Raw genomic sequence first — 15807 nt, 5'->3', positions numbered from 1 at the left:
TGACTTTCTATAATAAAGGTTTTCTAGGTTCTTTAGATTCAGGTTTGGGCAGCAATAGTCACCTGAACTAGCTGCTTCATATCCCATTTAGAAACTATTACAATATGGTATAGTAGTGAAATGTTTTTGTTCCAGGTAGCCTAGTGGTTAGAGCGTTGGACTAGTGACCGGAAGGTTGCAAGTTCAAACCCCGAGCTGACAAGGTACAAATCTGTCGTTCTGCCCCTGAACAGGCAGTTAACACACTGTTCCTAGGCCATCATTGAACATTTGTTCTTAACTGACTTGCCTAGTTAAAGGTAATTATTATTATTTTTAATCAATCTTAGTTGGACCAACAGAACACCTTAAATGCCTTGGCCCACATGCTGTACACAATCCATGTCTCAATTCTCTGAAGGCTTAAAAATCCTTCTTTAAACCTGTCTCCTCCCCTTCATCTACACTGAAGTGGATTTAACAGGTGACATCAATAAGGGATCATAGCTTTCACCACACAGGTAGACCTATTTATTACTGTAGGAACATTCATAGCTGTAATTCAATCACAGACGGACACAATGTCACACGGCAATATGAATAACAGCTTTACTTGGTATAAAGAATATGAAATACAGTTGACCATAGATTAACACACAGGGTCACATAGAATGTCAGAAATGCTACATTTTCAAAAAGCCAAGCTGCTACAATAAAAACAAAGCCATGTACAACACAAGACAATCCTGAGACATAATACACTGAAATACAGTCTGGTAAGATGTACAGTCACTAGGAAGACTATAAGGTTGTTGAGATGAAGACGCTGACTAAAGTAACACTGAACTACAGTCAATATGTATATAACATGTCATTATAAAAGGAGGGCTTTTTACTAAGCTAACAGAACACTGGTACAATGTTCAAACAAGAAAACTAAAAAGTGGGTCTGAACCTCTCATCCCGTTTCTTCAGCCACACCCCTCCAACCACCCACCCCTCCCCCCTAATTAACAGTCTGATGGCCTGGAGATAAAAGCTGTCCTGTCTCTCTGTCCCGGTTTTGATGCACCTGTACTGACTCCGCCTTCTACATGGTAGCGAGGTGAACAGGTCGTGGCTCGGGTGGCTGAGATCCTTGATGATCTTCTTGGCCTTCCTGTGACACCGGGTGCTGTAGATGTCCTGGAGGGCAGGCAGTATGTCCCCGGTGACGTGTTTGTTGAGGTTATTTTCCTGGCACCACATCGCCAGAGCTCTCTGATTGATTGAGAGATTCAAGGAGCTATTATCATTGATTCAACACATTAAATATTTACATTCACGCACTTTGAAATGAATTTAGTAACTGTTGGAAAAACGTGTAACTGCGGCGCACTACCACAACCAAGGATTTTGAGTTGAGGCCATTCCTTCACTGAATCTGTGAGCTGTCAATCATTTAACCTGGGAAGGAAAGAAGGGAAGTGGATCTAAGTCCTCATACAGCAGCATAGACATATAGGGGTCGTATTCACTAGACATCAAAGAGAAGAACACGGAACAAAACGGGCAGGAACTACCTGAACTTATCCAATAAGAAAGTAGCACGTGTTGAATATGACCCCGGTGTCTGGATGTCTACAATGGCTTACTGATCACTATATCAGTGTGCTCATGAACCTGATCAGTAAAACTCACCGCAGTCTCTCCAGTGTATAGAGGGGATCCTCTTGTACAGAAGAGAGCAGCTTTACTCCAGAGTCTCCTGGAGTATTTCCACTCAGGTCCAGCTCCTTCAGGTGGGAGGGGTTTGACCTCAGAGCTGAAGCAAGAGAAGCACAGCCTTTCCCTGTGATGCTGCAGCCTGCCAGCCTGTGGAAAGTGAGGCAGACAAGTGTCATTTTAATTTCATATGTTGAACCTTTTATTGAATTGAAATGAACACAACTAAACGGATCAATTTTGTCAAATAATGGACTGGTGCCCCGATTCATAATTTCATGTGATAATTGTACATACTCCATGACACATCTATACAAACTGCTGACAAAATGTATGCTACATCAGAGACCAAGGCCAAGATCAAATAAAATGCCATTTGTCACATGCTTCTTAAACAACAGGTCCAATTGTTTACATACACCATAGCCACATACATTTGACTAACAGTGAAATGCTAATTTATGGGTCCTTTTCCAACAATTCACTGTTAAAGATAAAAATTGAAATAGTGACGAGGAATTCAATCCAAGGCGTTATAGGGCAGCGACTGGACAGTCGACAATACTGACAACATTTTGCCAACACTTGTAGAGATACCATTCACTGTAAATGTAGCGCATGTCAACTCAAGCATAAGTTACCTTTGTGACTTTTAATGTCGGCTGTCCAGTGAAGTGAAACGTAAGTAAAACTCATTGGCTCAGCCTTCAACACCATAGTACCCTCCAAGCTCATCATTAAGCTCAGGGATCTGGGTCTGAACCCCGCCCAGTGCATCTGGGTCCTGGACTTCATGACGGTCGTCCCCAGCTGGTGAAGGTAGGAAAAAACGCCTCCACTGTGCTGATCAACACTGGGGCCCCACAAGGGTGCGTGCTCAGCACCCTCTGTACTTCCTGTTCACCCATGACTGCGTGGCCACGCCTCCAACTCAATCATCAACTTTGCAGACGTCACAACAGTAGTAGGCCTGATTACCAACAACGACGAGACGGCCCTCTGAGTGTGGTGTCAGGAAAATAACCACTCACCCCCCCATCTAAAACACTCACAAACCTTTACAGATGCACAATCGTGAGCATCCTGTCGGGCTGTATCAGCGCCTGGTACGGCAACTGCACCGCCCTCAACCACAAGGCTCTCTGGAGGGTAGTGCAGTCTGCACAACGCATCACCGGGGGCAAACTAACTGCCCTCCAGGACACCTACAGCACCCGATGTCACGGAAAGGCCAAAAAGATCATCGAGGACAACAACCACCCAAGCCACTGCCTGTTCACCCCGCTATCATCCAGGCGAGGTCAGTACAGGTGCATCAAAGCTGGGACAGAGAGACTGAAAAACAGCTTCTATCTCAAGGCCATCAGACTGTTAAACAGCCATCACTAATATAGAGAGGCTGCTGCCAACATACAGACTCAAATCTCTGGCCACTTAAATACATTTAATAAAAGGTATCACTTGTCACTTTAAATAACGCCACTTTGATAATGTATACATATGCTACATTACTCATCTCATATGTACAGTTGAAGTTGGAAGTTTATATACACCATAGCCAAATACATTTGAACTCAGTTTTTCACAATTCCTGACATTTAATCCTAATAGAAATTCACTGTTTTAGGTCAGTTAGAATCACCACTTTATTGTAAGAATGTGAAATGTCAGAATAATAGAAGAGAGAATTATTTATTTCAGCTTTTATTTCTTTCATCACATTCCCAGTGGGTCGGAAGTTTACATACACTCAATTAGTATTTGGTAGCATTGCCTTTAACTTGTTTAACGTGGGTCAAACGTTTCAGGTAGCCTTCCACAAGCTTCCCACAATAAGTTGGGTGAATTTTGTCCCATTCCTCCTGACAGAGCTGGTGTAACTGAGTCAGGTTTGTAGGCCTCCTTGCTTGCACACTCTTTTTCAGTTCTGCCCACAAATGTTATATAGGATTGAGGTCAGGGCTTTGTGATGGTCACTCCAATACCTTGACTTTGCTGTCCTTAAGCCATTTTGCCACAACTTTGGAAGTATGCTTGGGGTCATTGTCCATTTAGAAGACCCATTTGCAGCCAAGCTTTAACTTCCTGACTGATGTCTTGAGATGTTTCTTCAATATATCCACATAATTTTCCTAACTCATGATGCCATCTATTTTGTGAAGTGCACCAGTACCTCCTGCAGCAAAGCACCCCCACAACATGATGCTGCCACCACCGTGCTTCTTGGCTGGGATGGTGTTCTTCAGCTTGCAAGCTTCCCCCTTTTTCCTCCAAACATAACGATGGTCATAACGGCCAAACAGTTCTATTTTTGTTTCATCAGACCAGAGGACATTTCTCCAAAAAGTACGATCTTTGTCCCCGTGTGCAGTTGCAAACCGTAGTCTGGCTTTTTATGGCGGTTTTGGAGCAGTGGCTTCTTCCTTGCTGAGTGGCCTTTCAGGTTATGTCGATATCGGACTCGTTTTACTGTGGATACAGATAATTTTGTAGCCGTTTTCATCCAGCATCTTCACAAGGTCCTTTGCTGTTGTTCTGGGATTTATTGGCACTTTCCGCACCAAAGTACTTTCATCTCTAGGAGACAGAACGCGTTTCCTTCCTGAGCGGTACGGAGGCTGCGTGGTCCTGTGGTGTTTATACTTGCTTACTACTGTTTGTACAGATGAACGTGGTACCTTCAGGCGTTTGGAAATTGCTCCCAATGAAGAACCAGACTTGTGGAGGTCTACCATTTTTTTGGTCTTGGCTGGTTTCTTTTGATTTTCCAATGATGTCAAGCAAAGGGGAACTGAGTTTGAAGGTAGTCCTTGAAATACATCCATAGGTAAACCTCCAATTGACTCAAATGATGTCAATTAGCCTATCGGAAGCTTCTAAAGACATTACATAATTTTCTGGAATTTTCCAGGCTGTTTATTAAAGGCACAGTCAACTTAGTGTATTTAAACTTCTGACCCACTGGAATTGTGATACAGTGAATTATAAGTGAAATAATCTGTCTGTAAACAATTGTTGAAAAAATTACTTGTATCATGCACAAAGTAGATGTCCTAACCGACTTGCCAAAACTATAGTTTGTTAACTTTGTTAAGGAATGTGTGGAGTGGTTGAAAAACGAGTTTTAATGATTTTAACCTAAGTGTATGTAAACTTCTGACTTCAACTGTATATACTGTATTCTATACAATCTAATGCATCTGGCCTATGCCGCACAGCCATCGCTCATCCATATATTTATATGTACATATTCTTATTCATCCCTTTACATTTGTGTGTATAAGGTAGTTGTTGTGAATTTGTTAGATTACTTGTTAGATATTACTGCATAGTCGGGAACTAGAAGCACAAAAATTTAGCAACATTCGCATTAACATCTGCTAACCATGTGTATGTGACCAATACAATTTGACATACTGTCCATAACGTCTATACATCCCATCACATATACCAGTGGAGGCTGCTGAGGGGAGGACAGCTCATAATAACGTCTATACATCCCATCACATATACCTGTGGAGGCTGCTGAGGGGAGGACGGCTCATAATAACGTCTATACATCCCATCACATATACCTGTGGAGGCTGCTGAGGGGAGGACGGCTCATAATAACGTCTATACATCCCATCACATATACCTGTGGAGGCTGCTGAGGGGAGGACGGCTCATAATAACGTCTATACATCCCATCACATATACCTGTGGAGGCTGCTGAGGGGAGGACGGCTCATTATAACGTCTATACATCCCATCACATATACCTGTGGAGGCTGCTGAGGGGAGGACGGCTCATAATAACGTCTATACATCCCATCACATATACCTGTGGAGGCTGCTGAGGGGAGGACAGCTCATAATAACGTCTATACATCCCATCACATATACCGGTGGAGGCTGCTGAGGGGAGGACAGCTCATAATAACGTCTATACATCCCATCACATATACCGGTGGAGGCTGCAGAGGGGAGGACAGCTCATAATAACGTCTATACATCCCATCACATATACCAGTGGAGGCTGCTGAGGGGAGGACAGCTCATAATAACGTCTATACATCCCATCACATATACCTGTGGAGGCTGCTGAGGGGAGGACGGCTCATAATAACGTCTATACATCCCATCACATATACCTGTGGAGGCTGCTGAGGGGAGGACAGCTCATAATAACGTCTATACATCCCATCACATATACCTGTGGAGGCTGCTGAGGGGAGGACGGCTCATAATAACGGCTGAAACGGAGCAAATAGAATGGCACAAGACACCTGGAAACCATGGAAACCATGTGTTTGATGTATTTGATACCATTCCACCGATTCCGCTCCAGTCATTACCATGAGCCTGTCCTCCCCAATTCAGGTGCCACCAACCTCCTGTGACATATACACATACATGCATTTATAATATTTTTTCTCCGGACTCCAACATTGCTCGTACTAATTTTTATATATTTCTTGATTCTATTATTTTTTTTTAGATGTGTGTGTGTGTGTGTGTGTGTGTGTGTGTATTGTTGTGAATTGTTAGATATTATTGCACTGTAAGAGGACCTGTCACGTCCTGACCATAAAGAACTCTTATTTTCTATGGTCGAGTAGGTCAGGGGGTGACTGTTTTTTTTCTAGTTATTATTTTCTATGTGGGGTTCTAGTTTAGTTTTTCTATGTTTGGGTGTTTGGTATGATTCTCAATTTGAGGCAGCTGGCTATCGTTGTCTCTAATTGGGGATCATATTAAGTAGTATTTTTCCACCTGTGTTTTATGGGATATTGTTTTGAGATAGTGTGTATTTTGAGTTAGTGCACGTAGCATCTCTGTAGTCACGGTTAGTTGTTAGTTTGTTTATTTGTTTGAGTTAGTGCACGTAGCATCTCTGTAGTCACGGTTAGTTTATTGTTTATTTGTTTGTCTCTGCTTAGTTTCACTTTCAAATAAATATTATGTGGAACTCGCTGCGCCTTGGTCCGTTTCTACAAATGAACGTGACAGGACCACAATGGGAATTGGTCCCAGACTTTGTGTGTTATCCTCCATAATTTAACAATGGGAATTAGTCCCAGACTGTATTGTGTGTTATCCTCCATGACTTAACAATGGAAATATGTCCCAGACTGTATTGTGTGTTATCCTCCATGATTTAACAATGGAAATAAGTCCCAGACTGTATTGTGTGTTATCCTCCATGACTTAACAATGGAAATAAGTCCCAGACTGTATTGTGTGTTATCCTCCATGAGCATGTATGGCTTTTCAGTTTTTGATTTGTTAAAAAAGTTTGAAATATCCAATAAATGTCGTTCCACTTCATGATTGTGTCCCACTTGATTCTTCACAAAAAAAATACAGTTTTATATCTTTATGTTTGAAGCCTGAAATGTGGCAAAAGGTCGCAAAGTTCAAGGGGGCCGAATACTTTCGCAAGGCACTGTATAACAAGAATGTACATCTTCATATTTACAACATCCACTTCACTTTGCAGTGGAGACAGTCACAAAGTCACTCACTTCAATGTCTCCAGTTTACAGTGTGGATCCTCCAGTCCAGCAGAGAGCAGCTTCACTCCTGAATCCTGGAGTTTATTGCCACTCATGTCCAGCACTCTCAGACAGCGTGAGTTTGATTTGAGAACAGAAGCCAGTGCATCACAGCTTTTCTTGGTAAGTTTACATTTGTTCAGCCTGTGGAAAAAAAGAAACATCTCAAGAAACACAGGTGCCAAAAAAAAATCTCCCCTTAAGGACTGAGTTGTCAGCCTAAATGGTAATGCAAACAGATGTTCATTATTATGTTACGTTAGCATGCTGTCTGGAATGTAATTTGACTAAGCACTTACAGGGCTGTTCTAGAGGATCTGACAACTGGGAGAAGTTTGAGAAGAGCATCATCTGATCTGATGTATTTCTTCAGGTCAAACACATCCAGCTTCTCGGAGGTCAGCAACATGAAGACCAGAGCTGACCACTGTCCAGATGAGAGTTTAGATTTTGAGAGACTTCCTGATCTCAGGTAGCTTTGGATCTCCTCCTCTAGAGAATGATCATTCAGTTCATTCAGACAGTGGAACAGATTGATACACCTCTCCAGGGGGAGGTTCTTTCTGATCTTCTCCTTGATGTACTTGACTGTTTTCTTGTTGCTCTGTGATCTGCTTCCTGTCTGTGTCAGTAGGCCTTGTAGGAGATGCTGATTGGACTCATGTGAAAGGCCTAGAAGGAAGCGGAGGAAAAGGTCCAGATGGCCATTTTCAAACTGCAAGGCCTTGTCCACTGCATCTTGGTATAGTTTGTTTTTGCGGAGGGATCTCTCTTTAGCCATCAGATTGTTGTTGTTGTTAGTGAACATGAGGAACACATATAGTGCAGCCAGAAACTCCTGGATACTCAGATGTACAAAGCAGTACACCTTCATCTGGTTAAGCCCAGACTCTTCTCTGAAGATCTGAGTGCACACTCCAGAGTACACAGACGCATCCTTGATGTCAATGCCACACTCTCTCAGGTCTTCCTCATAGAATATCAGATTGCCTTTTTCTAGCTGTTGAAAAGCCAATTTTCCCAGTGCCTGAATCATCTCTTTATCCCAGTGAGAATCGTTGGCATGCTCTACAGGATATTTCTGAGTCCTCAGTTTTGACTGGAAGATCATGAGGTGAGCGTACATTTGAGTCAGATTCTTGGGGATCTCTTGACTCTCTGCTTCAACCAATAGTCTCTCTAGGACAGTGGCTGAAATCCTACAGAACACTGGAATGTAGCACATGATGTGGAGGCTCCTTGATGTCTTTATGTGTGAGATGATTCTGCTGGCCAGGTCCTCCTCACCGATTCTCTTCCTGAAGTACTCCTCCTTCTGTAGGTCATTGAACCCTCGTACCTCTGTCACCTGGTCAACACACTCAGGTGGGATCTGATTGGCTGCTGTGGGTCGGGTGGTTATCCAAATGTGAGCAGAGGGAAGCAGATTCCCTTCGATGAGGTTTGTCAGAAGAACATCCACTGAAGTTGACTCTGTGACATCACAGCAGATCTTATTATTCTGGAAGTCCAGAGGAAGGCGACATTCATCCAGACCATCAAAAACAAACACAATATTTTTGTTTTCTGAGATTTCTGATACTTTTGTTTCTATAAAGGAGTGATGAAGTAGTTCTATCAGACTTTGATTTGTATCTCTCATCAAGTTCAGATCCCGAAAAGGAAGTGGAAAGATGATCTGGATGTCTTGATTTGCTTTTCCTTCAGCCCAGTCCAACATGAACTTCAGCACAGACACTGTTTTTCCAATGCCAGCAACTCCCCTTGTCAGCACTGTTCTGATAGGCTTGTCTTGTCCAGGTAAGGGTTTGAAGATGTCATTGAGTTGGATTGATGTCTCGTGTTCTACTGGAAACCTGCATGCTGTCTCAATCTGTCTCACCTCATGTTCATAATTGACCTCTCCACTTCCAGCTTGTGTGATGTAGAGCTCTGTGTAGATGTTGTTAAGAGGTGTTTTTTTGGCTTGTTCCTCAATGCCTTCAAATAAAGAATCTGCCCTATTCTTCAAGTAGGATTTCATTTTCACCTGGATTTCTGTCTTAGTGGAAACAGTGTTGTACCTATGTGTGGAAAAAAAGATGTTCATTGTTGAATTGAATTATATTTGTTTGGGTAAAAAAATATATAAAATATGAACTCTAACCTGAATGCGATTAATGATGAAACAGTACATGGTTTGACATCCTAGAGTTAGCTCGGCTAAGTGAAAATTAAGCCACAAAATATGGTGCAATTACTGAGAGACAATGCACTCTGCATCTCCTGATAGTTACACTTAACATTGGGTCCAGTCTCACTATTATAGTCATCATATTATTATTTTATCTACATTTCTAGTATAAAGTCAGACTGAATGATGTCCTGTAAACAATTAAAATCATATAAGAAGCTAAATGAGGCGTCCTGAATGATGAACTGGAGGAAATTATCTGGAAATGCACAGAGTAAAGGTACTAGATGTGATCAGACACATGTATGGTGAAATAAACTAGAAAACAGGTAGGATGCTGTGTAAACTACGATCACTCACACTTTGTCATCAGTAGGGACTCTGGGTTGGTGATCCATTGACTGGTCAATCTCCTCAGAGATACTGCTGGGTAGAAATGAGCACAGAGAGCAATAACATCAGTAGGGACTCTGGGTTGGTGATCCATTGACTGGTCATTCTCCTCAGAGATACTGTTGGGTAAAAATGAGCACAGAGAGCAATAACATCAGTCTTTATCTATACAGAAGATGGTAAATAAAAGGAAATGCCATAATCAAACACCATGTTATTTCTCAGTTCACCTTTACCCAGTGGATAATTCTCCATCACTGAAGAGAATATTTAGTCCCATTGACTGGTCACTCTTCATGGAGACACAGCTTGGTACAGGTGAGACTGGTCTGTCTGTCTTGATCCTGTTAAAAGCCACAGGAGCAGAAATAATTAACCTTCCCTCAGAACCCCCACAGAAGAAACCAGAAAAAAACATTTTATATCTGAAACACAAGGTCTCACCTTTGTTCAGTGGAAAAGTCTCCCTCCCTGAAGTGAATAGGAGGTAGCATAGACCTGTCACTCTTCATGGAGACACAGCTAGGTACAGGTGAGACTGGTCTGTCTGTCTTGATCCTGTATAAAGCAGGATGTGAGTTTACAACATACACTCTTAGAAAAAGGGGTTCCAAAAGGGTTCTTCGGCTGTCCCCATAGGATAAACCTTTGAAGAACCCTGTAACCGATGTTGCTTACAGGTAGAACACTTTTGGGTTCATTGTAGAACCTCTGTGGAAAGGGTTCTGCATGGAACCCCAAAATGTTCTACCTGGAACCACAAAGGGTTCTCCCATGGGGACAGCTGAAGAGCACCTTTTCTCTAAGTGAGTAGGAGAGTTTGAACACATCTCAGATTCTTGTAACTGTCCTTGTTATGGTTACTTATATTTGTCTTCAGTCTAAATGCTCATAACAACTAGTTACAGGTTAGTGAGATATTACATGTGTCTCCAACAAAATGCCTGATTCACTTGATCTATTGCATGAAATAAAGACAAATCATAACAATACTGACTTGTTAGATAGTTGTTACAATCTCTCAGCTCCTTCACACCTATTTGATGATCTTACCTCTTAAGTTCACTATCAGTGTCCTGTTCTGTAGGAAAACTCCTTTTAGGGGACAACGCTCCCTCACTCCCTGACAAACTCACTCCAGAAGCAGTGACTTCTTCTTCAGTCTTTTTACAGATACTAGAAGGAGGGCCTCCCCTCTCTTCTTTCTCCCCAGAGAGACTCATTCTAGAGGGAGTGCTTTTCTCCTATTTCTCCCCAGAGAGACTAATTTTGACTCATTGTAGAGCCTGTTATATAAGGAGGTGGAGCTTCTTTATCATTCAACAAGAGTCTTTCAACATCCAACTGTCATTTGGCAGAAGCATTCTGCAAATAAGCATTTTTCTTTGTTTATGATTTCATTATAGGACAACAAAGCAAAACATGGAGCAACGACTTTGATGCTGATAGCCTGATAGCCTGAGGAAACCTAAGGAGAGAATATTCCAGAAAATATATCAGTTTTGAATCCCAGCCCGAGTGAAATGTAAGTTAAACAGTGTCTCCAATTTACATAGCAGATTCCAGGGGTGCCACTTTTGTTTTAGAAGTGGTGGGGACATAACCTTGCGAGGGTCTGGGGGAGAATGCACAATTTTTTTGGCCATCTAAAGCTAATTTCCTGCATTTCTACACAATCCAATATGCTGTCTCTATTTAGAACAAAAAGTCAGCAAAATGCCCTAAGTCATCAAGCTAAGTAAGAGATCATTATTACATATGTTTAAAAGACTGACTGAACAAAGGTTCAATAATATATATTGTGTTGCACCTTTAACCAAGAGCCTAACAAATGAACAACTCTTACAGATATACAACAACAACAAATCCTCTATCAGATTTCAGCCAGACCGACCAGCAGCCCGACCAGCCAGCCAGCCATCCCGACCAACCAGCCAGCCCGACCAGCCAGCCAGCCCGACCAGCCAGCCAGCCCGACCAGCCAGCCAGTCAGACAGACCAGCCAGCCCGACCAGCCAGACCGACCAGCCAGCCCGACCAGCCAACCCGACCAGCCAGCCCGACCAGCCAGACCGACCAGCCAGACCGACCAGTCAGACCGACCAGCCAGCCCAGCCAGCCCGACCAGCCGACCGACCAGCCAGACCGACCAGCCAGACCGACCAGCCAGACCGACCAGCCAGACCGACCAGCCAGCCCGACCAGCCAGCCCGACCAGCCAAACCGACCAGCCAGCCCGACCAGCCAGACCGACCAGCCAGCCCGAGCCACCTGCACGCCTGACCCCCACCTGTCTAGTCAATAACTCAACTCTCCCAAAACAATTTCCTTCACACCTTACATTTCTTTAATTCCCAAGGGAAAGGTTTGGAAACAAAAAACTAAAACAAAAAACCCCACATACACCTCAAATATACATTAACACACAGAAACAGCAAATCCTCCATATAATTAATCGCATAGGACTAATAGTACTGTAGAGCTATTTTTACTTGCAGACAATATAGCTGGGTCACCCCGACCTGACCCTAGGGGTCCACAGCCCTGTAGCGTCCCAACCCAACACATCCCACTCAGCTTTAGCATCTAAGTGAAACATTCATTATTGGTTTTCGGGTGTGTTAGGCCAGAGTGACAACCCACAGGACGGCAGACCCCCAGGGCCAGGACTGAGCAGCCCAGCAGCTAGGGATTACCTGAATACGTATTTCCCCTCATGTGGCATGTTTTCACCACAGACCCCTTTAGTCGTACTGTATTCCATATAAGGCATCCAGATCTTATGAAAGTTGCCCAGTATACCCTTAACTGGTAATCAATTAAATCTAGTGATACATAACTTGACATTGTAGGAGGATAACCAGCCTTCCAATTAATGGCAATGCATTTCATAGCCGCTATAAATGCTTGGTTACACAGTTTCTCCAGATAACAGTCTCCAGTATCAACATTTCCAAGCAAACAAAAACAGGGAGAAGGGAGAATCTGTAGACATGCTGAGATAAAAGAACATGCGCTTTGCCAGAATTCATCCAGCCTTCACAAAACCATAACATATATGCAGATATGCCCCCTTGTGTTTTACACCTCCAGCAGAGGAATTCCACTGTCATATATGGATGGTCTGAAACTTCACTAATGTATGTCTGAGATGATATGAACCTGACGGGGTATTCACACATATCTGTATCCAGTCATCATCATCAATAGCATCTCCCAGGTCTTCCTCACATGTTTGTTTACCATGTTTTGTGTCATCTGGAAAAGCCTTTATCAACCCTTGATACAGTTTGGAAATCAACTTGAGGTTTGTCAGACTGCCTTAAAATATAATATGGCTTGTCCAGTGTTTGCTGCACAGAGAGAACAAAGTATTGTATCTGCACTAATTCACCTCACCTTTGTCACCAACTAGTCTTCCCTGGCTGCCTGACACTGCTGAGACCCCTGTCACTGTCTGATCTGTGGTGGCATATTTCAGCTTTACCAAATGAGGAGCGTTACAAACTACACACCAGTCAGAGTTATACTTAAACTACATAATAATAATAAGCTTTGCAATAGCATTTGACTTTCAACAATTCCCTATTTCTAATGAACCGTTGAGAAGTACCACCAGAAAATTACAAAGATCTTTTATAGCCAAGATACACCCCTCTCAACTTACACTGACGAACCACAGATCTTAGGAACAAGCACAGAGCAGTTCTCTTTCCAAGGAAATGAACTTCCTGAATAGGCCTGTGATTAGAGAACAGGGTTTTGTTCTTTCTGGATTCCATTAGAATGACATCACAGAGAAAGGGACAGGACAATAACTCTTACAATTCCAACTACTGAATCCTGCAAGACACTGTTCGTAATTATACAACTACCTTTGTTGCCAAAGTGGAGATGCTGAAATAATTGTTTTGCCCGTGCTACAGAAGTCTATATCGGTTACCTAATACAGGAGTAGTAAAGGCCCATTCCACTACATTTGTGAATATAATATATGTACAGAAAAATACATAGATTGCTGCAGCACCCCTACTTCCTGTCGCCATGACTACCTATCTGCTGTCTAATGCAAATCATTTTCCAAACTACAATGGGCTGAAGTTCGTCTGTTGTGCGCATTTCCACCTGATGTCCCTAATTGACTCCATTTTCAAGTTAACGCTTTTTAGGTGCTCTTTCCCACGAAAAACGCCAGTGATCAGGTTCAACAAGTCTGTCAACCTCCAACTTCTCACAGTTATTGTTTTCAACCGTCCAAGACGGGGGGAGGGGAAGGCGTTTCCCAAACTGTTCACTTAGCACTACTGCTATAGGACAACACCCATGAAAACATTTGGCAGCACAAAGACTCAAGTTACTGCCAACCATCAAGATTAAAACTGCTTTCAGAGGGCATAACCACCCCATAATCTTTCTATCGAAATAAAAAATTTGCAATGGAAATTAACATCAGTTCTTGAAGGACAAGTTTAGGCAGGCATATCCAGGCTACGTCCCCATTTCCCCCATTACTCCATTACAAGACATTGTCCACTTACTGAACTACGCTATGGAAATGCACACCGGTATACACACACCATTCAAATTATTTTAAAAGTGCCATCTATTCTCCCTTCATTTAAGTAGCCTAATCACTGATTGGATCTGATTGTGGAAGTGAATGGAGCCTTTTTGTTCACCTGTCCAATTATGTCAAATCAGTGATTCTGTGAAGGAATAAGAACAAGGCTGAAATACCCAGTCGTAGTCTTCTACTACCAAGTCTCATTTTCACTTGGCTTTTGGAACAAACAATTAACAAACATGAGAAATTCAGAAAATGTAGATTTGGCAAATCCATATGAAAATGCAATGTGAGAGGCAGGACACTTTATAACAAGGCAACAGTAAACAGGTTGTCCCCGACGAATGATGCAGCCCCCCCCCCCCCCCCCCCCCCACACACACACACACACACACAGAGCAGTAAGGAGCTGCTGAGACTGCATGTCTCTCTGCTTTACTGACCAACCAGAAGACCCACAATGAGATGTTCATTGTCTTTCTGTGAAAAGGTCAGACTGTCATTGTCCTTATAAAAGGAGGTATTTTTACTAAGCTAACAGAACACACTGAACTACAGTCAATATGTACAGACATGATGGATATAACATGATGTCATTATAAAAGGAGGGCTTTTTACTAAGCTAACGGAACACACACTACACTGACACACAACAGAAACAGCAAACATCAACGAACATCAAACCACATTTACATCTATTTACATTTGAATCAAACCAAGGACTTGGATCTGAGGCCAGCGCTCCATAGTATCAATGTAAATTGGAGGCAGAAAATCTACACAATATAAAAACTTCCAGAAAATATGTCAGTTTTCCATCTAAAGACAATACAATCAATGGTAAAAACTGAAATTGCCTTAAATTATGACATTCGAGACCAAGGCCCAATTATGACATTAGAGACTAAGGCCCAATTAGGACATTAGAGACTAAGGCCCAATTATGACATTAGAGACTAAGGCCCAATTATGACATTAGAGACCAAGGCCCAATTATGACATTAGAGACTAAGGCCCAATTATGACATTAGAGACCAAGGCCCAATTATGACATCAGAGACTAAAGCCCAATTATGACATTAGAGACTAAGGCCCAATTATGACATTAGAGACCAAGGCCCAATTATGACATCAGAGACTAAAGCCCAATTATGACATCAGAGACCAAGGCCCAATTATGACATTCGAGACCAAGGCCCAATTATGACATTAGAGACTAAGGCCCAATTATGACATTAGAGACCAAGGCCCAATTATGACATCAGAGACTAAAGCCCAATTATGACATCAGAGACCAAGGCAGGAATTTAATCAGCAGTCCACTGGAAAGCTGACAGTGCTGACAATATGTTTCCATTGTTTGTGGAAATCTCATTCAATCTAAATGTAGCGCATCTCAACTCAAGCATTACCTTTGAAAGTCCCATTGTCAGCTGTCCAGTGCACTGCCTTGGATT

The 15807-nt window shown here is 42.5% G+C and overlaps 1 protein-coding gene across 1 annotated transcript in view; it reads right to left on the bottom strand.

The window, feature by feature from the left end:
- Nucleotides 1–487: 487 nt before the first annotated feature.
- LOC110487460 (NACHT, LRR and PYD domains-containing protein 12-like) overlaps nt 488–15807 on the bottom strand; it is a 40334-nt gene continuing 25014 nt past the window's right edge. The window contains exons 10-14 of the mRNA XM_036939780.1: nt 9754–9846; nt 7520–9283; nt 7191–7364; nt 1660–1833; nt 488–1425 (exon numbers count right to left, since the gene is read on the bottom strand). Coding sequence (XP_036795675.1) covers nt 1413–1425; nt 1660–1833; nt 7191–7364; nt 7520–9283; nt 9754–9846 — 2218 coding nt within the window. The 3' untranslated portion in view covers nt 488–1412. The remainder of the gene's footprint in view (nt 1426–1659; nt 1834–7190; nt 7365–7519; nt 9284–9753; nt 9847–15807) is intronic.

Source organism: Oncorhynchus mykiss, chromosome 13, assembly GCF_013265735.2.
Source record: "Oncorhynchus mykiss isolate Arlee chromosome 13, USDA_OmykA_1.1, whole genome shotgun sequence".
NCBI lineage: Eukaryota > Metazoa > Chordata > Actinopteri > Salmoniformes > Salmonidae > Oncorhynchus > Oncorhynchus mykiss.
Note: the sequence above shows the minus strand (reverse complement) of the source record. Positions and strands in the feature narration are given on the sequence as shown.